The sequence below is a fragment of the Mauremys reevesii genome, linkage group 16 (genome assembly GCF_016161935.1).
Source record: "Mauremys reevesii isolate NIE-2019 linkage group 16, ASM1616193v1, whole genome shotgun sequence".
Classification (NCBI taxonomy): domain Eukaryota; kingdom Metazoa; phylum Chordata; order Testudines; family Geoemydidae; genus Mauremys; species Mauremys reevesii.
In genome coordinates, this window is record NC_052638.1 from 7,135,273 (window position 1) to 7,162,230 (window position 26,958).

General features: G+C 38.9%; 1 protein-coding gene across 10 annotated transcripts in view; it reads left to right on the forward strand.

Moving 5' to 3' along the window:
* Positions 1-26,958, forward strand: part of CNOT1 (CCR4-NOT transcription complex subunit 1) — a 104,860-nt gene that overhangs the window by 9,191 nt on the left and 68,711 nt on the right. For all 10 annotated transcript variants that reach the window (XM_039503058.1, XM_039503066.1, XM_039503060.1 and 7 more), the window contains exons 2-11: positions 4,219-4,491; positions 15,121-15,228; positions 16,032-16,130; positions 17,470-17,538; positions 17,648-17,702; positions 18,122-18,325; positions 20,003-20,171; positions 25,058-25,184; positions 25,577-25,687; positions 26,458-26,628. In XM_039503058.1, coding sequence (XP_039358992.1) covers positions 4,390-4,491; positions 15,121-15,228; positions 16,032-16,130; positions 17,470-17,538; positions 17,648-17,702; positions 18,122-18,325; positions 20,003-20,171; positions 25,058-25,184; positions 25,577-25,687; positions 26,458-26,628 — 1,215 coding nt within the window. In that variant the 5' untranslated portion in view covers positions 4,219-4,389. The remainder of the gene's footprint in view (positions 1-4,218; positions 4,492-15,120; positions 15,229-16,031; positions 16,131-17,469; positions 17,539-17,647; positions 17,703-18,121; positions 18,326-20,002; positions 20,172-25,057; positions 25,185-25,576; positions 25,688-26,457; positions 26,629-26,958) is intronic.

A 26,958-nucleotide genomic window follows, 5' to 3' on the forward strand; every position in this document is an offset into this window, starting at 1 on the left:
TGATAACTCCATATCTGATTTTTCAGTACTCGCCCTCAAAGGAAACCTGTACAGCGCCTTCAAAAGGCAAGCCTGGCAACTTCAGTTCATAACTCTGCTAGACACCAAAAGCTATGGACTTGACAGGGACACTAATCTTATGCGTAGCTTGTTACAACTTGTAACACATCTGCACTATCTGCTACCCTTAATCGCTCACTTCAAATCCTTTATGCATAACAATTTGACCCCCAATTGCCCATTTTATTTCAAGTGATGGCTTCCAATACGCTTTACCTCTTCTGCTTACCAATCTGTCCCAACTTGTATTTAGTTCAAACACTGCTTTCTTCCCCCAAAGAAGAGTTCTGTGCATCTCTAAAGCTTCCATCTACAGAATTTGGTCCAGTGAAAGGTATAGCTCACCTACCTTGTCTCAAGAATGTACTTGTCTAAAATATCTACTTATTTTCCCCTGGAACTCACTACTACTCAAACTCACCCAAGTGTAATCATTCAGTGAATGGTGCAAGACATGTCAACTTGTGTGTAGGCTCTTTCCTAAGCACTGCATTAATTTTCCTAATCTTATCAACTGTCATTGTCCTTTATAAAGGTATAATGATGAAGGGTTTACAAGGTATTTTCTCAGTTGACATAGTTGTCTTAAAGTTCTCTGTACTGTGGCTTGTAATGGGAATAAGCACAAAAGCTTGTAACAAAAATATAATCCACCCTTCCTTACACATGCTTTATATCTTGATATGTTTAGAGCATTGAGATGAGGCTCCTTCCTAGAACTGTGTGGGCCATTAGTACTGTATTTCATCCTTGAGCCACAGTATCACCTCAGGCATTTTCAAATCCTGCTGACTTTAAAATGAAAGCCAAATTTGAGATCCTGAGTTTGATTACTATATGGTACTGTCAGAGGCTGCTGCTCAAGACTTGCAAGCATTCCTGCTTGCACTGGTGAGTGAGATGTTGGGAAGGGGTTAAGTTATCAACTTCCTCATAAATTAAGCCCTTGTTTTCCTATTCCTTGTGTTGCTGCTAGCTTTTCTAAGCAGAGGGAAGCTAACAAAGCTGTGGTCAGTTTCACTGCTGTCCACAGGATACTGCATAGTAGGTGATGAAAGCAAGAACCATGTCACCTCATAGGTTGCTCTTTGGAAAGCTGTCAGCAACAGAACTCATTGCTGGAGCCATGTGGTTAGAGGGCCCAAAAATACAAACTGGGTTTTGGGTGGTGTAGTGGTGACCCTTGGCCTGAGGAAGAGTTCCTTCTCGCTTTCCACAGGGGGATCTTTCAGGTTTTGGTTTGGTACTAGCTACCCAAAAATAGAACGCATGAGCAAAAATCTAGGTAGAGTGCTGTTCCTAGACCTTACCATAGCAATCACTGTGGAATCCAAGTATTCTTGTAAAGGGAGGGTGATCAATTCTTACTGGCATCTTGCTGACGAGCTCGACTTCTTAACATGGCACTGTGCTGGACCTTGCTGCTGGCCATTCCCTATCTGCTATATATCTACTAGGTTAGTATGAAACTTCTCAAGCTGTACAGTTGTGGGGCCAGTAAGCTGCCTCTGTGTGCATTGAGAACTTTTGAAGAATATACATTTGACTTGTACAGGAAAACTAGTCATTGAAAGACTTTTTTTTTTTAAGTGGTATTCTAGTAATTTTTTTTTTTAAACTACCTTTTTAAAGTACATATCTGCTGATGGTCTTTGTGGTCTTAAGTCACCTTTCATTCCTTTGCTGAATGAAAGACCCCCAAATAGGGTAAATAGATTATACTCTTGTCAAATGCCCACTGTAAAATTAAAGGGACTTCTTTAATCTTTTAGTTAGACATGTTAAATGTCTGAAATTTTTCCCTCTGCAGTACAGTTAACTGGCACTTTTAGAAGTTGAAAGTCTCTTAGGATTCTGGAAGTTGAAGTCTTTTAATTCTAGGGAGTGTTTCCTCCCAACTTCTGAGCTCTTCTCCCGCCCCCCCCCCCCATAAATGGTGGCAATTGGGTCATACACATAGGCTTCAGCAATATTTTATTTTTGTAGCATAAGGCAGCAGTAAAAATGTGGGCTTTCCTAATACAGCAGAAAAGTAGTTTTAAAAATCCAACAGTGTAGGTTGATAAAGAACTTACACATTTTTTTTCCCCTCTAGTTAGCTAGTCCAATTAAGCTTTTACCAGAATACCAAAAACTGATCTGTCGAATACAAAACCTAACATTTTTTGTGAAATGTAATCAACCCCTTTAATTTTAGGCATCATTGAGAAGAAGCTGACATGCTTCTTCGGTATGGAAGACTAACTTACATTTTGATGGACAGTTGTTGTTAGCTAGCTAATTGTGCCCCAGGAGCAAATGGGCTGCTTCTATGACTAAAACTATCACCTGGTCAAGTCCTTTGGAGTGTCAGCTATCTGTGATACCAGAGAAGCACAAAATGCCTAACCATTTGTACTCCCACTCCAAGCATAAAGCCAATGTCAAATAAACATCATACACTGCTTCCCCGTGTTATATCTGGTCACGTTATATCGAATTCGGATATAACGCGGTAAAGCAGCACTCCGAGAGTGAGGGCTGTGCACTCCAGTGGATCAAAGCAAGTTCAATATAAAGCGGTTTCACCTATAATGCGGTAAGATTTTTTTTTTGGCTCCTGAGGACAGCGTTATATCAGGGTAGATGTGTAACTTGTAATCCTAATTGAAGGGGAAGAGATTCCTTTATATAAATGTGGGAACATTTTTGATTAAATTTGAGATGGCAGAGGTGAAGAGCACAGCTTTTTCAGCTTTGTTGATATTGTTGCTTATTGTCATAATTTTTGTTGAATCCAACTTTAATTCTTGTGTGGCAGAAAAACTTCCTAAATTGAGTCGCTACAAGTATGGGAGTCAGAATACTAACATTCACCCTGTGTCTGCCCTCTTGGTGCTGAAACATAGCTCATGGAAACATGTCCCAGCATGTATGATCACATTGGTCAGAGTATATTCCTCAGTACCTTGTGGCAATATGTTTACTCTGAATAAGGTGAAGTCTTCAGATTCCTGGCAAGTTGCCAACTTGACTTCTTTTTTGTGTACTTTGGACAGATGGCATTTCAATACAGTGACTCTCAAGCTAGAATGATGCTTATTGAGTAATGTCTTTTATCAATATAGCTTTCAATTTCCTATTTGTCTTAAAGAGCTAGAAGATTCTTCAGTATACATTCTTGTTTTGGGATGCAATTTTACCCCACTGTCAATCCTTAACTTGACAAGCCAGATTTCATATTAAGTTAGATTTCATACTGTCATAGTAACTTGTTAAGCTGTCAAGGTTTGCTTTTGTGGTTGGAAAGCTGGTTTATATAAAATGTTAGGGTTAGGTTATTGCAGATCCTTGTATTTACTGTTTACAATTGCTTGGTGTGATCTATATGGCAAAGTAAGATTGCACACTGCAAAAACTTTCAAATAGTGAATTGTCCTTCAAACTTGTGTCTGAAGCTTGGAATGATTGACCACTGGTTCTTGCTCTCTGTGGTATCTCGTGTTATTTATCTCATTCCCCTTGTCTCTAGCATTGCTGACAGATAGTTGTTGAAATATCTGCAGTGTCCCTTTTTGAGCTTTTTTTTTCTTCAAAGGTTGCTGGAGAGCTGCATAAACAAGGTTGGGTTGGGAGAAAATCTGTAACAGAACTTCCTTCTGTGGACACTACACTCTATTGGCACATGTACATAGGCTACTATGAGAAATTGTTTAGATCATGTTCCATATATTATGCTATGTCTTTACATTAAAGGGAAACTATCAAGAGATCATAAAATTCCTTGTTACCAGTACCTCAGACTGTAAAACCTGGTAACTGATTTTTTTTCACCATTTATTTTGCATTTCACTCCTCTTGGACAAAAACTAAATTGTCTTCTGGTTCTTGTATTGTCATAATGCCGAACTTCCATCACTGCAGGAAAATATATTTTTCCCAACTCTGGTTTTAATAGAAATACCTACAAAGTTTTCCTGCATTTTTGTTTTTAAGCTTCCTAGAGTTTTTTGAAAAACGTGTACACTTGAAGTGATTCAGAAACTCTGTGAAACTTACAAGGCTAGTTAAATACTATACCAGTTTCAATGATGGACTTAAGTGAATTTCAGAAATCTCTGGAAGATATTTGTAAACTAACACAAATTGAATCTAATGCAATGCTATTTTGTCTTTTAGGTGCCATGTTTCAGAACAGAATAAGACCACTTGGAAAGAAGAGCTGAAGAAATAGCACAGAACAGATATAGGCTAATTTGGAAAAAAAATTAACCTGTCTCTGAGGTGACTAAAGGGGAATAATGGTGATTTTGCGCCGGGCTCGGCCGCCTGCTTCCGCCCCAACCAGCAATGAATCTTGACTCGCTCTCGCTGGCCTTGTCTCAAATCAGCTACCTGGTGGACAATTTAACCAAGAAAAACTACCGAGCCAGCCAGCAGGAAATACAGCATGTAAGTAAACTAACAGAAGAGTGCTGCAAAGGAAACTTGGAATGGAAGGATGGAAGCATAAAATGGAGTCTCTCCCTTTTTTTGAGTTGTACCTCACAGCGTTCATAGTATATTTCTACATATTTACTAACCTCCATGGCCCCCCCACCCCCAAGATCCAGAATTGTAGCTTTAACCTTCTTGGAAAGAAGTCTCATTGGAACTTTCACTCAGTGATAAGGCAATGGCCTCCAGCTGTCAGCAGAGTCTGTTACTAACTTCACTTTTTTTTTTTATAGCCACTGATTAGTTGCTCTAACAGCTTCTCTTGAGAGAATCTACTACACAAATAATTCTACCTAAATTCCTTCATATCAAGACCCTTAAGTTTATGTACCATTGTTGACTTACAAGGCTACTTGCCTGACACTTCGTGTTTAAAATGTTTCCCTGAAACCTTGGATGCAATAAAAGATGGTAACTAATTCTAGAGTCACTGTTCAATTTCCTGGCAAAATCTAAACACTCCTTTACATTTAAAATTGTAAGATACAAGGAAAGTTAGAAGTATTTAAAATGTTAGTCCTTTTAATTAGCTACCTGTTGGATGCTTGTGTAACATGAAAAATAACTCAAGTTCACTTTCTGGTTCTGGGTTGCCGATAACAGTGGAGATTTTAAGCTTCCCTGTCTTAACACTTTTTGTTTAAAATGTTTTGACATTTGTTAAGATTTCAGGCTATTTCTTGAGTTCATAGTGCTCTATTATAAAGGGAGCCCTTGGGCTGAAAAGCCTTGTCCACAGTGGATTGCTGAGGAGGGAACACATGTTACTGAACCAGTTTCTGGAACTGGTTCACCTAAAGCAACTGGTCTTCCAGACTTGTATGAAACCAGTTTAGTTAGTTCAGTTCCCAGCAGGCAGATGACCACATCAGTCTGCACTAGTCAGCCAGTTGAGCAATGTCAACAGAAAATCAAAGGATTGAGTGTGGAGACAGAACTAACCTGTCACCTATAGAGGGGACATTCTAAGTCCGGGTTGAGACACAGTGGCAAAGCCTAGTGGGCACTGTTGCCTTCTGTGAAGTCCTGCTTTTGTGGAAAACTTCATTTTTTTTTTCCAGGTCTGTCAGCATAGTACCTTTTTTGAGCAGTAAACTAAAATGTTTTCACACTTTTAGTGCAAATATTTAAGGAAGCTTTTTTAGATAAGTACTTTGTTTTCATTTGAATCTGATTATGTCTCGGCCATTGGCTGAAATGGAATGGCTTTAGTAAATCTGAGCAAATGAAAACTGTGTGATTGGAACTGGCTTTCAGAAACACCTAGGATGTTACATCTTACAAATCTTACATCTTCCTTGCTACTACTGCTCTTGCCGATAGATCCTAACAAATAGGGCTGTTTCTCAGTTTGTCTAATGGCTGTTTGCATAAGGGTTAATGTAGAAAGTCTACTCCCTTTAGAAAAAACAAAACAAAAAACCTGTATCTTGCCTCTAACTTATTTAGCCCAGGATATGATTACTTACCTTTCCAGTGAAGCGCCTTAAAGATGTCAGATTCATTTAAACGTAAATCTTAGGCTGTTAAACACTTTTAAATCTAATCTTCTAATCCGCCACTTACACTTCCAAATTTCTGTGGGACAACTTTATTTAATCTCTCTCTATTTCTGATTTTTATGCAGTAGCACAGTACTGTTCTGGTTTACATCACTACAGGGGAATAGTTCTGTTGACATGCAGGATGTTATCAACTTAACTATTTTGAAATTGGCAAACTTCAGTTTCTGATAACTCCTCCAAATTTTGTCATGAATTTTTTTTAATCTTAAATTATTTCTGTTCCTTGATCAGGATTTCTCTTCAAGAGTGGCTACGTAGGGGGTTCAGTGAAACTTAATTTTAGAATACTATCATGAACAAGGTAAACTGAATATTTTGTAGCTTTTAGCTACAAAAATCTTGTAACTAGTGGATAAAACACATTCAGTCAAATGGCTTTCGTGTTGATTTCTCACTAAAGACTAAATCCTTGAACCTCAACTGAAGCAGACCTGGCAGTTGCCTATAATTTCTAGTCTACCTGGATTCCTTAAAATTAGAGACCCATTTTAATCAGATTTCAGAGTAGCAACCGTGTTAGTCTGTATCCACAAAAAGAACAGGAGTACTTGTGGCACCTTAGAGACTAACAGATTTATGCATCTGATGAAGTGGGCTGTAGCCCACAAAAGCTTATGCTCAAATAAATTATCGTCTCTAAAGTGCCACAAGTACTCCTGTTCCGTTTTAATCACTCTTCAAGAACTCTTCAGATCAATTCTTGACTTGCCAACAAACTTGTTTTATGACACTAAACCCATTAGCAGACTGTTTACTCTGGCATTCTTTATATACCTGTACCCAATATAACATGACCCGATGTGTAACAAATTCGGATATAATGCGATAAAGCAGTGCCTGAGGGGGCGGGGCTGCACATTCTGACGAATCAAAGCAAGTTCGATCTAACTGCGTTATACCTATAACGTGGTAAGCTTTTTTTTTTCTCTTGATGACAGCATTATATCGGGGTAGAGGTGTACTTAACTTCTTATAAATCTCTCATGAAAAGCATTTGTGTGTGTGTGTGTGGCCGAAGTGGGGGGGGGGGGGTGGGGGGAAGGTCTTAAATGGACAAAGCTGTTGAGGCGATGTGGATAATCTGTCTCTAAATTGACCTACAGTTCACTTTGTTTTGAATGTGTCTGATGTTTGACTGGACAGTCTAAGATTTGGATTGTGGTGGGGTAGTGAACCATTTTACAGGAGTTGTCTGGATTATGTAGATTCTACTTTATTGGTGGCTATGAACATTCTACTTGAAAATCTAGTCTTGAAATCCTAACTCCTGTGAGATCCAATATTCAACACAAACTAATTTAGTATTACGTACAGATGTGAGTGTTCAACACCTGTTTCCTTCAATATAGTAGAGGGTAGCTACAGCCACATGGTTTAGCAATTTTTTAATCTTGTAATATGCTGCTTGGTAAACTTGGTATTAAGACCTAGGAAGTTATCTAGTTATCCACTTAGCAGCTACATCTAAATGTGTAGAGGATATTTGAAAGTACATTATTGTATCTGGTTTTTTTTCTTATATTCAAAACTGGATACCTAAAGTGTTCTGTAATACAGATTTTAACCTGTTTTTTCTGTCTCTTGCAGCTGTTATATTATGCAACACAAATGTCTTCACAAACATAACTTTAGCAGTTCTTAAGCAATGGGTAGCCTTTCTACTTTTGAGCTTTAACATGTCTTTATGATGCCATTTAATAACACAAGAAACTTTCTTAAGACTTTTTGTCTTGAAAACTGGGAACTTATGTTGAGGCTTCCTGAACATGTCTCTGAAAGCTGAAATCTAGAGCACAGGGTCTGTCTGAGGTTGCAGTCAGGTATAAGGTGTTTCTGGCTGCCCGGCTAGTATTGTTAAAGGGAAGGGGGTCCTAGCTAGATGGGAGACCTTGATATGGGAAATTGAGATCCACTGAGTTAGAGGAACAAGGTGTTGTTATATTGATCTACAAAAGGAAAATTACTCTTGATATACTCGGTTTTCTCATAAGACGCACAAATATGTTATGATAAATGTTATCAGCAAACACTATCATGCTCCTGAAGAAAAGTGAGTGTGACAATATTCAAATAGGGTCAGTTGTCAAAACACTTCTGCACTGCACAATAAACTACAGTGGTGACTTTGAAAACACAAAAGCTTGCGAAGTTGCTGCTAGTCTAAAACTTTGATTTTTATCTAGGGGGCCTGTCTTTCATGTACTTATTCATCAAGTGGTTTTTAAGGTTCCACCATAGACAACACCACCTGTTTAATTGATATGATTGGTAGCACCACATTTTCATATTTCGAATGCAGATAAATTTTAATTTTTCAAGCTGCATGCCACAAAGGAAGGCCCTTGAACTATTGAATCTGTCTGTGATAATTGTCTCTGGGATAGCTGGCTCCTAGAACATACCTGTAGTGTTAAATATTTGGATTTTGCCCAAAAAAGTGATTGTAATAATATTAATGTTTCATATAACTTCCTTCAAATTCACCAACTTAAATGTTGCTGTTACTTAAACAATGCCCACCTCTTTTCCTGAAAAGCCATCTGTAGTCTGATTTATACATCTACTTAGATATGCAAATAGTTGAGCAATAAAAATAAGATGCTACAAAATAAAGCTCTACTCTAACCTATGTTGCTGAGAAGGCAGTAGTGAACTTGCCACTGGCAGCAAGGCAGATATTTGATGTATACAGTGGTTTTTTGTTTTTATAAGTTCGCTGTATGAACAAGTAGATTGACTCTACTATAAATTATCCTGTAGCAGGAATCATTGACCCAAACTGGCAATTATTCTAAATTCTTCCTTGAGGGAAAATTTAAGTGACTGTAGTCTTGGTTGAAAGGTACTAAATGCATTTAAGTCAGAGTTCTTCTCTCCATAGGCTGACACGGGGGAGAAAGGAGAATAAATTTTCCTTTACCCTGCACAGAAATGTACCTCACAGTAGGAAATACAACTTCAAAATGAGAGAACAGACTAATTCTCATGTTATGTCAGTTCATGGATGCTAGTTAGTATAGTGGTGCAGTTGTAATGGTGGCTTTAATATGGATACTCATTGGCTTTTCCTACCTTTTTAGTAACTCAGTTGAGTCCACAGACTTATTTGGTATAGCACACTGAAGAGCCAGGGGATAGTAACTGCCTTCAAAAGTCTGGGACAGAGACATGGTAGCTATGTCTGAATACCAATACTTAAGTGATTTGGATGCATTCTGAAGCCTGGATTGACCGATTCACTCTCAGCAATTCATCTGAGGCTTTTGGTGTACTGTAAACACATCTGGACTTCTAATTCTCCTGTGTGAGCATGACCTGCTGGGAGGCCCTCACGGTCATGGAGTGGGGTAATTTCTCTCGAATAGATGGGTGTACTACTTTTTCCTATTGCATAAACAAAGAAACCTATTAGAAGAGAAGCATGTGGCAATAAGTAAAATGGGAGGGTAAGGAAATAGACCATGGAAACAGGCTAGACTACTGAAATGTATTTATACACTATTTGTTTCATAATTTAAGTGCTTGACGGTGATGGTGGTGGCAGATTCTGCTCATTCTATTACTGACTAGGCTTGTAATGGGGCAGGTGACTTTAAAAAAAAATTGCATAGTTATTTAAACTTGGGGAAGGAAATGGTTATAAGTAGCAATAACTAACAAATTATGTGTAAAAGGAGCTCAAGGTAGTTAAAACAGCAAGGGCCTGGACTTGAGCTGTTTAGTAGCCAAGAACTTAGAAACACAAGACAAGAGTAAGGTGGGCTTTAAAGCCCACATACCACAACCTTACTAAGTCGCTGTGATGGCTAGGAGACCTATTGCAAAGTAGCTAATGAATTGATTATGATGAATGAACTATTGATGCTGTGCCTTTTGACAAACTAGTTTTAATTCTTCAGTTTAGGTATAAATGGATTAATACTGGAGGGAAAAATGTTGTTGCAGAGACCTCTGCCACAGCTGTCTGATATTAAAATCTATGCTGAAAAGCTTGCTGATCAGTGAGAGACTAACTCCGATTACAGAAAACCCTAGTATGTAGGGGTTTATTAAGGTAGTAGGGAGAACAATGGGGCACTGGTAACTTGTTCCAGTCTGTGTGTAGTTCAACACCATGGATATGGGTGGGTAGTGATAGTGAATCCAGAAGGGCTTGTGATCAGAAGGATGTGGTGCAGCATGCTGGCTTTATGGAGCTCAGTATATCGCTACTAGTGCTAGGTCAGAGTTGACACTAAAGAACTGTCCTTCTGTATGACTGCTGAGGGGAAGAGGCTAGAAGCTTGAACAGGTGTCAAGACAGCTGCAGTTTTATGGGATGTGAGAGCTGAATCCCCAAGATTCCTCTTTACCCTGTGCTTTTAGATATCTATATAACACAGAATAAAGCTAATTCCCAAGTTAGTTTAAACTAAGCTATTTAAAACAGGATGTGCAAAAGACCATGCTGAATGAGTATTTCCACAATTCTAAGAACTATAGCAAGAAAAATAGTGGACTAGACTGAAGGACATGTCAAAGATCTGATGCTTGTTTACTTTCAAAATGGCCTATAATCTTGGCATCCTATCTTAATGAGTCAAAAACTCACTTTAGCACTTCCTGGAGTTAAGACTCTTACTATATTTCCTTGCCCTCTTGTATACTCCCTTTACCCTGATTTTTTTCCCCCCTTTTTCCAAATAAAAATTGCGGTACTAGTGCATTGTCACAGGTTGGGGACCTCCTAGTGTTAACGGTCAAATCTGGCTCTAAGCATGCTACTAGATAAAACATTCCAATTTAAGTGGCAAGTATCAGAGGGGTAGTCGTGTTAGTCTGGATCTGTAAAAAGCAACAGTCTTGTGGCACCTTAAAGACTAACAGATGTATTGGAGCATAAGCTTCATCTGACGAAGTGGGTATTCACCCACGAAAGCTTATGCTCCAATACATCTGTTAGTCTTTAAGGTGCCACAGGACTCTTTGTTGCAATTTAAGTGGGTCACGAACTGTCAGAAGTTCAGTTAAATAATTTGTAAAACAATAATCTTTTGGGTTTTCTGTGTTGGTATCTGACAGAATAAGTGCCAGAACACTTTTCAGTTCTGCAGACTGTCTAGATAACTGTAGGGATTCTCCCATGTGTTGGAGCTGAAACACTGCTCACACCAGCTTGGCTTTCATAACTGTCACTTGGCACAGTGCAGGTTAGTGGCATCAGGATAACTAAATAGGCACATTAGGATGTTAAGGGAATTCCCAGGGTGGATTTGATTTTAAATCACTAGTCAAGAAGGCTCGATTTAATCATGGATTTCTACATAAAAGTGCATTCTTGTTGGTTGTTATAACCTTAATACATATTCTTCACAACTCAGATAGATGTAGGTTTCATATTTAGATGTAGATTTCACACTATACATTTTTTAAGTGATTTATTTTGGAAACTTTTCAGATTAGTTTTACAGCTATAATCAGAAAATGAATGATTTTGGTAAATGAAATAACCAAATGAGTAATTGAAGCAGATGTTTACAAAGTCATTGGATGGTGAACTATCTCCAATTCGACAGGTTAATCATTAATATTTGGAGGATTTTCTTGCCATGCTGTATTGGGAGGAGAACAACACCAGACAGACATTTAAATTGTTTTATTTAAAAAATTATGTATTCTGGATTTTTTCTTCAACAGCAAACATTTTAACAACAAGCATATGAATTTTTGAATTTAAACATTCAAGTTTTTAAATTAAATTTTAAATTAAACATTCAATTTTGTTAATTGTTTAACTCAAATAATTAAATGAAATAGTTAAAAAACAAAACCCTAAAAATTAATCGACTGTCAGCTAGATCAACATGAGAAACACAAAATATTGGCTTTTGCAGCTAACTCGGTCATCTTCACCTTCATTTTCCTGTTTGTTCATAATCTGGAAAAGAAAAACAAGCTTTCCTGCTTTATCAAGTCCCAAACAATTTCTCAGTTTGGAATGAATTAGTCCAAAAGAAGAAAATATTCTTTCTACACTGGCAGAAGAAGCTACTGCTGTTAAAAGTGAGATTATCACTTCAACAGTCTCTGAATCCAGGTGCTTAAGTGACTTCCACCAGTTCACTGGTGTGACTTTCTTTGAAACATCAGCATATTTCTTGAATGGCATATATTCAATATGTTCATCAGCATATTTCTTGAATGGTTCACTCTTAGCTCTGAAGTTTATTATAGTTGGCATTATAGAGGGATGATGGCTAGGACATGGACATCTAGCAAACTCCTCTTCTTCAGCAGTTAAGGTTTCACCCTGGTACCGAGTATTGGAATATTTGTAAGAAAATGAACTGGAGATGGTGCTTGTCCAATTTGTTCTTTTAATGCTTGTCATTTAATTGTCATTGCATATTTCTCTTTTTAAGATCTCACTTAGTTCCTTCCAAATGTCAACAGCATCAGCAATAAAACAGCTATTTCCCTGCATTTTGTTCAAGACTACAGAAATAGGCTTCAGGGTACTCAGCGTGTGTTCAACATTTCTCTGAAGCCCAGTGTTGAGAACTTGGGCTGTGACAGTGCCATCTATTTTTTTTTTCATGATTTTGTTCACAAACTGTCATCACATCAGGCCAGTTCTTGATATAGTGCTCAAAACAGTCCACTACTGAGTTCCATCGCACATCTTGTGGGAGAGTTAGTTTGGTTCCTCTCTCTTTTTTTCAGAGCAGCTGCTGCAGAGTGGTTGTTACAGAAGTATTTTGCAATTTCAGCAACATTAGCCTTTATTTCTGGAAGTATTCTGAAGTCTTGGGCTAGGAGGTGCATCTAATGAGCACTGCAACCATATGTTAGCTTGGGCGACTCTTCTAAATTTTTTCTCATCTTGGATACATTTGCAACATTGTCTGTTTGTGACCAAGCTGCGTACTAGACATTTGCATTCTCTTCCCCCTCCCCACAGTTTAAGGCTTTTCCTGCTGCTACTTGTAAGTATTGTGCTTTGTGCATTTCCTGATGTATCTCTTGTTTCTGTAAGGAAGACATTCCCTTCTGTAGTCACACAAGCACATACAATAGGATCATTGTGGACCTTGCTCCACCCATCAAGAGTCAGGTTAACGATTTCACCCTCTAGAGCTTTTGCACCTTGCTCAATTTCTATTTCATACACTTTATCCAGCAATTTGTCTGACATCTGCTCTGTTGGGTGGACTGTATCCTGGTCTTAATGACTGAACCATGTTAATGAAGTGTGGGTTCTCAGTCATACGGAAAGGAGAGTTTGTTGCATAAACTAGGCAATTTTTTCATCAATTGCCTCTTTTTGTAATCTGTTGGTTCTTATCACAAACTTATCTGTCGTTTCTGGATGATGGAGACTTCCTTTTTGCTACAGGTGATATACTGTGGCTGTGTGACATACATGATGTGACTGAAACACTATTATTGGCGGATAACTCTGAAACTATAGAAAATGATGACCTTGAAGGTGCATAGTCTTCAGAATCCTGTATGTTGAGGATGGATTCTCCTAAACAAAATAAGTCAATGCAGTTATTGAATTATTACTATACTACTCATTTAGTATTACTCATTGCATTCACTGACATTCAGTACTACTTTAAAGGTGAAATTGTAAAAAGATCTGCCTGTTTTTCACAACTGCATCTAAAATGATAGTATCACAGAGTAAAAAACTATACTTTTTTTGCTCAAACATGAGAATTCAAGAATAGTCCAGAAGGAAAGCAGGCAGTCCTTAAAAGTATGAAATAGTTTACCAACCTGAAGATCCTGCATGTTCAGACATGTTCCTTTCATCGTCTTTAATTCAGCTTCCTCCTGAGAAGGAACACTTCTCATGATGTTTCATTCAGGCAACCAGGCCTTGCATTTCTTGCACTGTTTGCATTTTGAACGCATGCCTGTCTTACCCACAGGTAGAGGAACTTCATTAAAATATTCCGAAACTGAGTCTCTCTTACAGCCTGCTGCCATTATAGGTTTTCCCTTCTAGTGAGAGAATGGTATGGTAGATCTCAAATCAATGAAGGCTACACTCAGACTTCAAGACTTTGGAATATGCTGCTCAAAAAGTTTCACTTTTGTTTCTACTGCCTGTCCCTCCCTTCTCACATTTATCTCCAGACTTCTCCTTGTCCAGATCTATTCCGCCCCCAACTATCTTCTATTCACTGAACTTTTTGAAACTGCACTTTTAGAGAGAGGTAAGGGATTGACTGGGTACACAAATTTGCAGAGGAACAATAGGGTTGAGGTCTATTATTTCTCACCTCTATAGTTTATTTTAAACATTTTTTGCTGTTAACAAGCATGTTGTCTCTGAAAAGACAAATCTGCAGTTTGAGAACTGCAAAACTAAGCATCTCTGATAGTGCTCAGTCTAGAAGATACTGAGTCCCATTGGGTAGATAGAAAGATTAACCTAAATCTATACAGAAGCCCCTGGAACCCCATAAATTTGGGTCCCTAATCATGAACTGTTGGAACTCATTTACAAAACTCTTCTTAACCATTACATGAATATTCTCATACTATAGAATTAGAATTTATAATCCCTATTCCATGATGAGATACATTATAGCTCAAAGATATCTTAATTAAACCTGTCTTTTGATTCCCCCCCCCCAAAGCATTTGATCAAAAAAAATCATTATCCACCCTGGGAATTCCCTTATGTACTGGTTCCTTCCTCAAAAACAAACAAGTTGCCTTAATGTGGGCAGAAGCATGATCAAAGACTACAACTTGGAGTTAAGAGATCTGTTCCTGTCATATTTTACTGCTTTGATTCTGTCTTTCCATCTCCAAATGGGGTTAACCCTTACTTCACAGGGGTATTGAGAATTAATTACTAAACTCTTGGATCCTCAGTGCCTTCTATTTGAACTTGAGTATTCTGTTGTACAAAGTAGTGAAATTAGTACAGTAACCAAAGTTCTGGTTCCCCATCAGTGTCTGACAACTTTCCATCAAAATTGTTGGATGTTTTCTAGATGGTTTGTTCTTCGTCTTTCAGATTGTGAATCGGCACGGTCCCGAGGCAGACAGGCATTTACTACGCTGTCTATTCTCGCACGTGGATTTCAGTGGCGATGGTAAAAGCAGTGGCAAAGATTTCCATCAGGTAAATTCTGCACTTTTAATTGGCTTATTGCAAAGCTCTCAGGCCATTTTAAGCACAAAGGCAGGATACAGGTTATAGTCTTCGGTTAATTGGTGGAAAATATCCATGCATGGTTTTTGAATTACAACTCCTTTTGTTGGCTCTCTAAACTAGTGAGAAGGTGGAATAACTGAGAGCTTGTCTCTCTCTTTTAAAGAACTGACTTAGAAAACCTGCTACTAAAGTGTGCTGGCCCCACTCTTTTTTTGGCCCCAGGCAATACCTTCTTAAAACATCCTTTACCATTTTAAAGCTTAGTAATACAATGAACAACTATTTTACACACTTCCAAACTACTTAGACTTTTGGGGCACACCTATTTCCTGACTTAACCTCCATTCTTTCCTAAAATCTCTTGAGAACCATTGCCTAATTTAGCATACTATGCTCCTATTTGTTGTGCATACAGACACTATCTATGCTAACATCTGTAGGAGCCGAAGACAAATGAAATAAAGTATCAGACTTCCACATAAAGTTTACTTTGCCAGGTGCCTAAAAAACATGTTTGGTTAGCTTGTGTAGTCTGGCAAATATTAAAACCTAAACTTTAATGACAAGGAAGCAGTCAAATTCTGATGGACACTGGTCTGTCCCCTTCCATGTTTCTTGGTACAAAATACTGAATTCGAAATCTGAGGCACTCTAAAATCTGACTGGGTTATTGCTACTATGGCTGTGGAGTGAAAAGTAAAGGGATAACTTAAATACAGATGCAATATGTCAAAGCAATAGCAGATTTACAGTTACCTTGTTCTTTTCAGACTCAGTTTCTGATCCAGGAGTGTGCGTCGCTGATTACAAAGCCAAACTTTATCTCGACGCTGTCCTACGCCATTGACAATCCATTGCACTATCAGAAGGTTTGTATACCCTGTTTTAAAAGGGTCAGTCATGGAAAAATAAGTCTCTATTGTGGAATTATGTAAAATGTTTTCAATGAGTTATGTTTAAAATGGCTTTTTAAACAGGAAAACTTGTCAAACAAGGCAGTAGCATTCATTCAGTGTGTAACTGCACTAGCAGACTAAAAATCCAGCACAAGAGGAGTGTGACAGAGGTTTTGCTAGAGTTGGAGGGGAAATGGATTAACCTATAGGAAGGAAATTATCTACTTTTACCTTTCAGGAGCTGCTATTTTCTAGACTTTGATGGATTAAAAGGGTGCTAGTGCAGAAGGATTGAGGACAGTTTTTTAGCTTCAAGAACAGGATCTTTAACTAGAGTAGGACATGGCATGCTTCCCTTGTTGCCTGAAATCCTCACTGGCCTTGCTTTTTTTTATAGTTGTTTATACCCTCTGAATTTGTATTTACTGAGATTTAATCTCTTAAAACAAACTCTTGTCTTTTCTAGTACCAAGAATTTAAAAAACTGAATAGTCTTACTCTCCTTATCTATTGTCACTCCCTGTACTTCACTCAGCTTCCACAATAAATTTAAATTAGTCAATTTCAGGTTCTTACGCATTCCATAATACAGCAATGTTTGGATTGCAAAGACTTGATGGGAATACTTAAAACCAAGCAAGACTCGTACCTCTACTTTCATGAAAAAATATTTACTGAGTTTAAACCTTTCTTTATAAATCCTAACGCTGAGTCTAAACTTTATTCCCTCATGTGATATTAGCTAATGCTTGTTGTTCATGTGGAAGTCTGGGATTGCACTGTCTGCTGTATCTAACTTTATTCTCATACTGCTCATCTTACTTTTACCATTTTCACAGAAGCATTGTAGTAGTGTCCAAGCCACTTTAGAAAGGGCCTTTCTCTTGATTAAAGTAAGCTGGTTTAATAGTGTTAAACTTTTGTGATTTTGAACATTTTGTGTTTAGACCTCAAAACAATCAAAATACAAAATAGGTCCCTAGTGCTTCTATATTTTGTATGTTGACATGGGGAAGGTCCTGAGAACAACAATTTAGTAACTGAACTAGTGTGTAACTTGTGAGAAGTATGTGTGGATTTAAACTTGCTACCAAGCATGGGTCACCTTGATATTAACTCCCAAAAATGGCAGGTTTTGCTTGCTTTTTTTTTTTTTTGACTGCGCTGTTCAGGCTTTGAGCTAGTCTACTGCAAAATGTATTCCCTTCCTGCAAATAAATTTTCCCTGTCCTGCAAATAAAACCTCCAGGCTGTCTTTCACACTAGAAGCTAGACCATCCATATAAATAATTCATACTTTATTCTGTTTCAGAGTCTAAAGCCTTCACCCCATTTATTTGCCCAGCTGAGTAAAGTTATCAAATTAAGCAAAGTTCAAGAGGTGGGTAAACATTTAGTTTCCCAAACTAGCTGGTTACGTTTGTACAGTACAAAGCTTGACTGAAATTAAATGCGTGATAGGTTCTTACTTTCCTCTCATTTGTTCACAGGTGATTTTTGGTCTTGCTTTACTGAACTCCTTCAGCTCAGATCTACGAGGTTTTGGTAAGTGAGGAGTTTGCAAAATACTACAGCAAAGACGTGTCTAATTTAAGAACAATCCTGACAGTGTTTTAGGGTCTGGGTTACTTGCATTTGCTTCTGCAGTTGAAGTCAGTAGGCACTAGAGCAGGAGTTGTTCCTCCCCCATTTCCCCAGTTCTGATTCACTATAGCCGTGTCTGTTCCAGACATACTGCAAAGTCTGTCTTGCCTACTAAAAGTGGGGCTGAAGGGTACCGAGCATGAAAAGGATATTGTCTGTCAATGGTAGATAACTGTTCAGGTGGTGTGCACTGTGTTAAATATGCCCAGAGCAATGGATGACCAACGGATGACCAACAGAACCAGATTAAGTCTTGGACTAAGGTACATTTTTAAAGTAACTTTCAGACTTTAACTATAGCCTCTCATCTCTTCTTACAGCTGCCCAGTTTATCAAACAGAAACTTCCAGATCTGCTGCGTTCTTACATTGACGCAGACGTCAGTGGAAATCAAGAAGGTGGCTTCCAAGATATTGCAATAGAGGTCCTGCACCTCCTCCTCTCCCATCTCCTTTTTGGGCAGAAAGGAGCCTTTGGGGTTGGACAGGAACAGATTGACGCTTTCCTCAAAACATTACGTAGAGGTACGTAGAACATCACCACTCAGAAAGCCTGTTTGAATGCCTGTCAAAATGTATCAGCAGCCTGTTATTCCAGTGGCAGCAGTGTGGTGGTGTAATAGGATGCTTCATGCATAAGGTTTCATGAGGCTAAATCCACTGAGAACAAGTACTCTGTTGCAGTGTACCACTTAATCATGCTGGTTTGAAATACCCCTGGAAAGAAGATTCCAACTATGTGGTAACATACTATTGCACTATACTAAAAAGAATCTGCAGAATTTGAGGGGTATGCAGCCTACCTCTAGGAATACCCAAATGAACAGGCTTTAGATAGTGGAGAACTTCTGTCCTGTTGCAGAAGTTCATTTTTTGTATTTTTTCTTTTTGTAGCTTTTAACATCCTTAGTACATGATCTTTCTAAAACAGGGAATTTTTCAGAATGCTAAATGAGGGGAAACTGGATTGATGGGATATAGTTAAGGCTTCATAATATTTACATTAAATCAGTGTCTGTTGCTGCAAGTCCTAGAATACAGAAGATCCAGGAACTTTCAGGGAACATAATTTTGTATAAACTTTTTACTGATGCCATGCATGTTGTGGAGATTACCTCTGTCTGTGTGACACTATGGCAGTTGAAATAATGTAGTATATGAAATAACATTTTCCTTGTTTTCAGTGGGTGAGGTGGTTTCTGGCAAAATATTCTTAATAAAGGAGCAATGTATTCCTGACTTGAACTCCTTTAATCTCCTCTTCCTGTCCTTCCTCACTCCTCCTTAGTTCTAAAGAACTAGATATACAGCGTGTATAAACAGACATACGTAGAGCAAGACAGCTGCTTTTTTGCATTATTATAGTTTATGCTCTTAAGTATTGTCTGCTCTAGAGAATTTGGTGTGCTAACCGCCATTAGTTCACTTAATCAAGCCAATAACTTGTGCCACATGCTCCCAAAAGTACACAAGCAGTCACACTAACTTGTTTTGAGGGAAGGCTAACCCCTAGGTGGTTCCCACTGGGCTAATCTGTTCTGTTGTGGATGTGTTGCTGGCATAATAGCCCAAAACATAAAATTTAGTCCTTCTCTTGTCCCATGGTGCATCTGTCCCTTGAAAACCTCTCCCTCCTGGAATGGAGAGGAGCACCCCACACGGATCCCCTATTCCCAATACTTTATGGTGGAAGGGGACAGCTGCTCTCTCCTACTGTATTCTTCAACCTGTGCTTTTTGGGTGGTTGTGCCCTCAGGAATAATTCTAGCACCTGTTTCTGCTGCAGTTAGTAGCTTTCCCAAGCAGCTGCAGTGAAACTGTAGAAGTCTTGTCAATTTTATGCTGCTCCTGCAGCTGGGGAAGCTGTAAGCAGCAATAGAGGACCTGGAGCTATGTTGGTAGGCTAGATGCAGTGATTTTTCTCAGCTTATATTTGGTAGCTTTTCTTTGCAACTGTAGTGGCTAGAAATTTAAAAGTCAATTCTTCAGGAATTGGAAGCTTTCCTGAGGGAGGCTCAAAGCCTTCATTTTACTGGGGCAATGTGTAATAGTATTTTTCAAGACAATCTTCATTTGAATATAAGCACTTAAAAACAAAGAATCCTAATGGTCATTTGTGACTTGAAGTAGTATTGTAGAATTTCCTGTTTTGTTAGGCCATTATAATGCATCTTAATACATGCTCTTCACTCTCACTTTTAGATTTTCCCCAGGAGCGTTGCCCCGTGGTGCTTGCACCACTTCTATACCCTGAAAAACGGGACATCCTAATGGATAGGATCCTGCCTGATTCTGGAGGGATAGCCAAAACAATGATGGAGAGCTCTCTAGCAGACTTCATGCAAGAAGTAGGCTACGGCTTTTGTACAAGGTTTGTAGGAAAACTCTGTGGAGAGAGAGTGCGCGCACATCAGTCCTCTTGCCTGGGAACAGTCCCTTTCTCCTTGAGGTAAAGGAAAAGGAGACCTAAAGTAACTACACTAACCTTTGTACGCCAAGTAGTAACATGAGATCGCTTGTTCTTGATTTATGGTATGTTCACTTCCACTGCTGTGTATTTTCTGATTGTAAATGTAAACTAGCTTCTGTTGAACATTCCCATCTAAGCAGTAGAGGTAAACTATTCACTTATCAATCCCAGCTGTATTTTCTTTTTACAGAAAATATCTAGATAATGCACTTTCTTCTAGTTCTTTGCTTTCAGTTCCACGCGCAGGGCCAGGTAGGCAGGCAGAGCTTCAGAGTCTCAATGCGTGGATCAGATGATAGTGTAGAGAGGAGGGGTTCAGATTTATTAGAAACTGGGGAAACTTTTGGGATGAGGGAGCCTATACAGGAAGGATCAGCTCCACCTAAACCAAAGTGGATCCAGACTGCTGGCACTTAACATTTAAAAGCTGCAGAACAGTTTTTAAACTGAGATGGAGGAAAGCTGATTATCCAATCCATGTGCTCCTCTGCAGCAGAGACTTCTCTTACAGGAGAGTCTATTGATAGAGAATCTCTAGGTTTTAGTCAGGAGGAGAGATGGAAGAGGATGAAGTATGGGCCAGATCAGATGAGAAATATTCACATAAAGTATCTGACACATCAGAAAAGGGCAGACAAATAAACAGTGACAAGTTTTTAAAATGCTTGTACACAAATGCTAGAAGTCTGTCTAATAAAATGGGTGAACTCTAGAGTGCCTCGTGTTAAAGGAGGATATTGATATAGTAGGCATCACAGAAACCTGGTGGAGTGTGGACAATCAATGAGACAGTCATTCCAGGGTACAAAATATATTAGAAGGACTGAACAGGGAGGATTGGCACTGTATGTGAAAGAAAATGTAGACTCGAAGTAAAAATCTTAATTGAATCCACATGTTCCATAGAATCTCTATGGATAGTAATTCATGCTCTAATAAGAATATAACAGTAGGGATCTATTATTGACCACCTGACCAGGACAGTGATAGTGACAATGAAATGCTAAGGGAGATTAGAGAGGCTATCAAAATAAAGAACTCTAATAGTAGGGGATTTCAGTTATCCCCATATTGACTGGGTACATGTCACCTCAGGATGAAATGCAGAGACAAAATTTCTTGTTACTTTGGCTGCTTCTTGGAGCAGCTGGTACAGGAACCCAAAAGGGGAGAGGCAGTTCTCGATTTAGTCCTGAGAGGAGCGCAGGATCTGGTCCAAGAGGTAACTATAACAGGACAGCTTGGAAATAGTGACCATAATAACATTTAAGATTCCTGTGATGGGAAGCATACCTCAACAGCCCAACACTGTGGCGTTTAATTTCAGAAAGGGGAACTATGCAAAAATGAGGCTAGTTAAACAAATTAAAAGGTACAGTGACTAGAGTGAAATCCCCACAAGCTGCATGGACACTTTTCAGAGACACCATAATAGAGGCCCAACTTAAATGTATTCCCCAAATTAAAAAAACACAGTAAAAACTAAAAAAGAGCCAGCGTGGCTTAACAAATGTGAAAACTGATTTAAAAGGCTGGGAACAAAGGGTAGGAATAAATGGTAAATTTTCAGAATGGAGAGGAGTAACTAGTGGTGTTCCCCAAGGGTCAGTCTTAGGACCAATCCTATTCAACTTACTCATAAATGATCTGGAGAAAAGGGTAAAAAGTGAGGTGGCAAAGTCTGCAGATGATACTAAACTGCTCAAGATAGTTAAGACCAAAGCAGACTGTAAAGAACTTCAAAAAGATCTCACAAACCTAAGTGATTGGGCAACAAAATGGAAAATGAAAAGTAAAGCGCATTTGGAAAAAATAACCCCAGCTATACATACAATATGATGGGGGGGCGGGGCTAATTTAGCTACAACTAATCAAGAGAGATCTTGGAGTCATCGTGGATAGTTTTCTGAAGATGTCCACGCAGTGTGCAGCGGCAGTCAAAAAAGCAAACAGGATGTTAGGAATCATTAAAAAGGGGACAGAGAATAAGACTGAGAGTATCTTATTGCCCTTATATAAATCCATGGTACGCCCACATCTTGAATACTGTGTACAGATGTGGTCTCCTCACCTCAAAAGATATTCTAGCACTAGAAAAGGTTCAGAAAAGGGCAACTAAAATGATTAGGGGTTTGGAGAGGGGTCCCATATGAGGAAAGATTAAAGAGGCTAGGTCTCTTCAGCTTGGAAAAGAGAAGACTAAGGGGGGATATGATAGAGGTATATAAAATCATGAGTGATGTTGAGAAAATGGATAAGGAAAAGTTATTTACTTATTCCCGTAATACAAGAACTAGGGGTCACCAAATAAAATTAATAGGCAGCAGGTTTAAAACAAATAAAAGGAAGTTCTTCTTCACTCAGCGCAGTCAACTTGTGGAACTCCTTACCTGAGAAGGTTGTGAAGGCTAGGACTATAACAGTGTTTAAAAGAGAACTGGATAAATTCATGGTGGTGAAGTCCATTTAATGGCTATTCACCAGGATGGGTAAGGAATGGTGTCCCTAGCCTCTGTTCGTCAGAGGATGGAGATGGATGGTAGGAGAGAGATCACTTGATCATTGCCTGTTAGGTTCACTCCCTCTGGGACACCTGGCATTGATCCCTGTCAATAGACAGAATATTGGGCTGGATGGACCTTTGGTCTGACCCAGTACGGCCATTCTTATGTTCTTAGGTTCTTAGAAGTTTCCTTTCATGCAAGTTGTCAAGCTTTAAACACAGGTGAATGTTCACATGAAGATTGGTATTAAAGATCTGTATTGAGTTCTAGAATGTTGGGCAGGAAGAGTTTCACAAACTGCGAAATCATGCAGCATTGTGAGCAGTAGTGTCAAGGAGTGGACTGTTTGACTATACTGCAGAACTTACGCAGCTTCCCTGCCAGTACCTTATAGCATGATTATCCTTATAGCTGCCCCAGAACCAAGTACTTGCCAGGCTTCTTGTTTCTTAGTAAGTGAAGAACCCGTCTGGTTAATACTTGCTCTTAACTTCAGTTAACACAATAATGTGCGATACTTCACTTATGAACAAGTTCTATATTACTCTGAGGGTACATCTGCATGGCAAGCAGAAAGTCTGAGTCCTGTTCTACAGACTTGGGCTCTCTACAGCACTTAAAAATAGCTATGTAGATGTTCAGGCTTGGGCTCTGAATCTTGGGGGTGGGATTGAGTCCAAGTTCTACCTCACACCCAAGTTTCTACACAGCAATTTTTAGCACTATAGCATGAGCCCAGGTCTGTAGACTCTGAGACTTGCTGCTATGGGTTTCTGTTTGCTGTATAGACGTACCCCAAGAGTCTTCCTGTGGTTCTTAGCCAGAAGTTACTGTGGGGGGAGAGAGCTGGGGGGAGTCCTCTTTCTCCCCCCTCCCGGAGCATCCTCCTGCACCCCAAACCCCTCTGCCCCAGCCCTGAATCCCTTGGCCCTACCCCCACCACATGAATTTTACAATGTGAACGTGATGTGTCACACCACCTCCATATTGGTGCACATAATAAAATTCATTCTGCACATGTGTGGGAAAAATTAGAGGGAACACAGTTCCATACTTAAAAAATTTCTTCTGAATAGCCTTAAATACCTCCCCGCAGTGTTTGAAACCCAGAGATGGCATCAGTATCCAAAGGTGAAAATAACTTTGGTTTAAAAATACCTTACTTTTAATAATTTAGATATAATTTATGCCGTTTAAGTATCTTCCCAGTTCAGATAAAAATCAAAGGTATTCATAGTCATAGATTAAAGGAAACTCAAAATCACTCTTTTTACTTATGCTCCTATAGATTAGGTAATGGTCTAAATTTTCAGAGTAAAAAACTTTGAGGGATATAAAGACCTGAGCTGTAGGAAACAATTTAATTTGCCTTTTGTATTTGGCTCCTGCAGTTAAGAAAACTGCTAAAACATTTCATGAGTTGAAATTCCATTGTGTAGTTATATTAAGATGACCTTGGTTTAATTGAGGAAAATTTGACAACTGTAGAGTGAATTTATACATGGTAATTTCTCACAAAGCATGTAGTCATGGTCTCAAACACCTGTTGCAGATGGGTGGTACTTAATGAAGTTTCTGTAACCATTGAGTACTCCAGCTATGTCAGAACCTAAGATGGTGTTCATGAGTAATCTACCTGTAGACTTTTGACCCCTTTCCTGTCTAATGGAGAGCTGAGAGACTAGCAAAATCCTACAGTTTAATTTGCATGAACTATATGCAGTGGTCAAATACAGGTCACATGGTTATTACTTAGTGGAGATCTATGGTTTTGAGTTGAATATATGGCAATTTCCCAAAATATGTTTATACATAAACTTGTATAGAAATCCAGTGTTTGCAATAGTCCTCTTGGCCTAACATAAATACAGACGCTCCCTGGGTTACGCAAAACCCGACTTACATAAATCCACACTTATGGGAAAAAGTCCCATAACCTAGAAATAGGAGGGTATTTTTTCATAATGGTCAGATACGTTTCTGATTTTATGCAAAACTCAAGTTACCCAAGGCAGTCTGGAACAGAATGCTTGCATAAGTTGGGGAGTGTCTGTAGTGTGAATTAGAAAGCAAGAACCCTTCTAACTGAAAACATTGCAAAGCTAAGCAGTCTCGTACTCCTTATTGTATGCAAAATCGGGTTGAAATAGCTAACTTTTTGTCTGTGTATTTACCTTTAACCAGAAAATCACACTCTAGTCCCTCTTGTGTTATGCTGGCTGTCATGGTGAAACCTGCTTTGGTACTGTGATCAGTGTCTATTTCTTCTGGTTATATTTTTAGTGTTGAAGAATGTCGCAACATAATCATGCAGTTTGGTGTTCGGGAGGTCACAGCTGCCCAGGTTGCCAGGGTTTTGGGAATGATGGCTCGAACTCATTCGGGATTGACAGAGGGTATTCCGTTACAAGTGAGTAGTCTTATTGAAGAGTGGTAGTAAACAGTGTACATTCACTCCTCTCACTAAAATGTGAACATGTCACTAAAGCTGGGGACACTGGGAGTTGGTGCTCTAGGATTCCATTTCTGGCTCTGCCACTAGTTACCTTAAGCAAGTCACTTAACTTGTATTCTTCACTTCACATTTTCATTCCTGTTCTGCAGAGGGGTATTGCATCACAGTGAGGCATGTCTGTAAAGTGCTTTGATTCTTAGGTGAAAGGTGCTATTAAAAGTGCAGAACTCTTTCTTCCTAGCTTACTTAACAGCTTGATTTTGCTCATAATGGGACGTTCTGAAGCTCTGGTTTCTGGTGCTTGTTTAACTTTAACTAGTATATGATCAGATGCATTTCATTTGCAGTCTATTTCGGCTCCTGGCAGTGGGATCTGGAGTGATGGGAAAGATAAAAGTGATGGAACACAAGCCCATACCTGGAATGTGGAGGTCTTGATTGATGTTCTTAAAGAGTTGGTAAGTTTGTTACTTCTTGCTTGTAATATATCAATATAGACTATTTGTAATTAGTATTCAGAGCAACTAGTAGTCAATTCTGGTATACTCTTCTCAGGAGTAGAGTACCAGCACTTCTGAACTGAAATGTCTTTATTGCTTCACTTGAATAAAAATGTCTCAAAATAATACCACAGGAAACTAAAGGTGCGAGAATGGCTAACTTGAGTGATAGAGGGGTAGCCGTGTTAGTCTGGATCTGTAAAAGCAGCAAAGAGTCTTGTGGTACCTTATAGACTAACAGATGTTTTGGAGCATGAGCTTTCATGGGTGAATACCCACTTCGTCGGATGCATGCTCATGCTCCAAAATGTCTGTTAGTCTATAAGGTGCCACAAGACTCTTTGCTGCTTTTAACTTGAGTGACTTTTCCATGCTGTTTACTCCTATCTTACACGCATCCTAATATGCTGTATTCCTCATCACAGAAAACCTTATAAGCACTTTTTTGCCTCAAGGACTATGCAACTTGCATGGAAGACAGGAGCACCTAGCTAGAATTCAGATGCTGTAATCTTTTCTGGTTGTGATGTCACTAGTTAAGTTTGTCTAACACTCTGTTGTAAGATCCTATTTTCAGTTAAATTACAGCTGAGCCAAACTATTTGTACTGAAATTTTTCCATTGAAATGCACTAATGATCATTGATAGCCTGGTGCACTTGCAGAAAGTATTGAGGAATGTTTATGGATGTTATCTTGATGCTGGGTAACCTGTTTTACTGGTTGCAGAATCCTAGTTTGAACTTCAAGGAAGTAACCTATGAACTGGACCACCCTGGGTTTCAACTTCGTGACAGCAAGGGTCTGCAGATTGTGGTGTACGGTATCCAAAGAGGGCTCGGCATGGAAGTCTTCCCAGTTGATCTCATATACAGACCTTGGAAACATGCCGAGGGCCAGGTAGGCTTATTTTGGAGCTGTTGCCAAATTAATTGTACTGGGCAGTTTACATGCTTAACAGTTACAATTGTACTGGCTTAATATCTTTGTGTAGTAAGGGACATCATTCAGTAGTGAAACAGTAACTTAAATAGACTAATCCCAGAACTAAGAATGAATTTGCAATTCTGTCTGGGAGTGACTACAGACCCAGAGCACATATCTTAAACAAGTTATACAGTTGACTAGACTATACTTATCTGAAGGCTTAAGGGATATTAAAGCACATTGAGTTGAACGCATCCTTGTTAAGGAAAACAGTTACCAACATTATTCCAGTTTGTAGTGTAG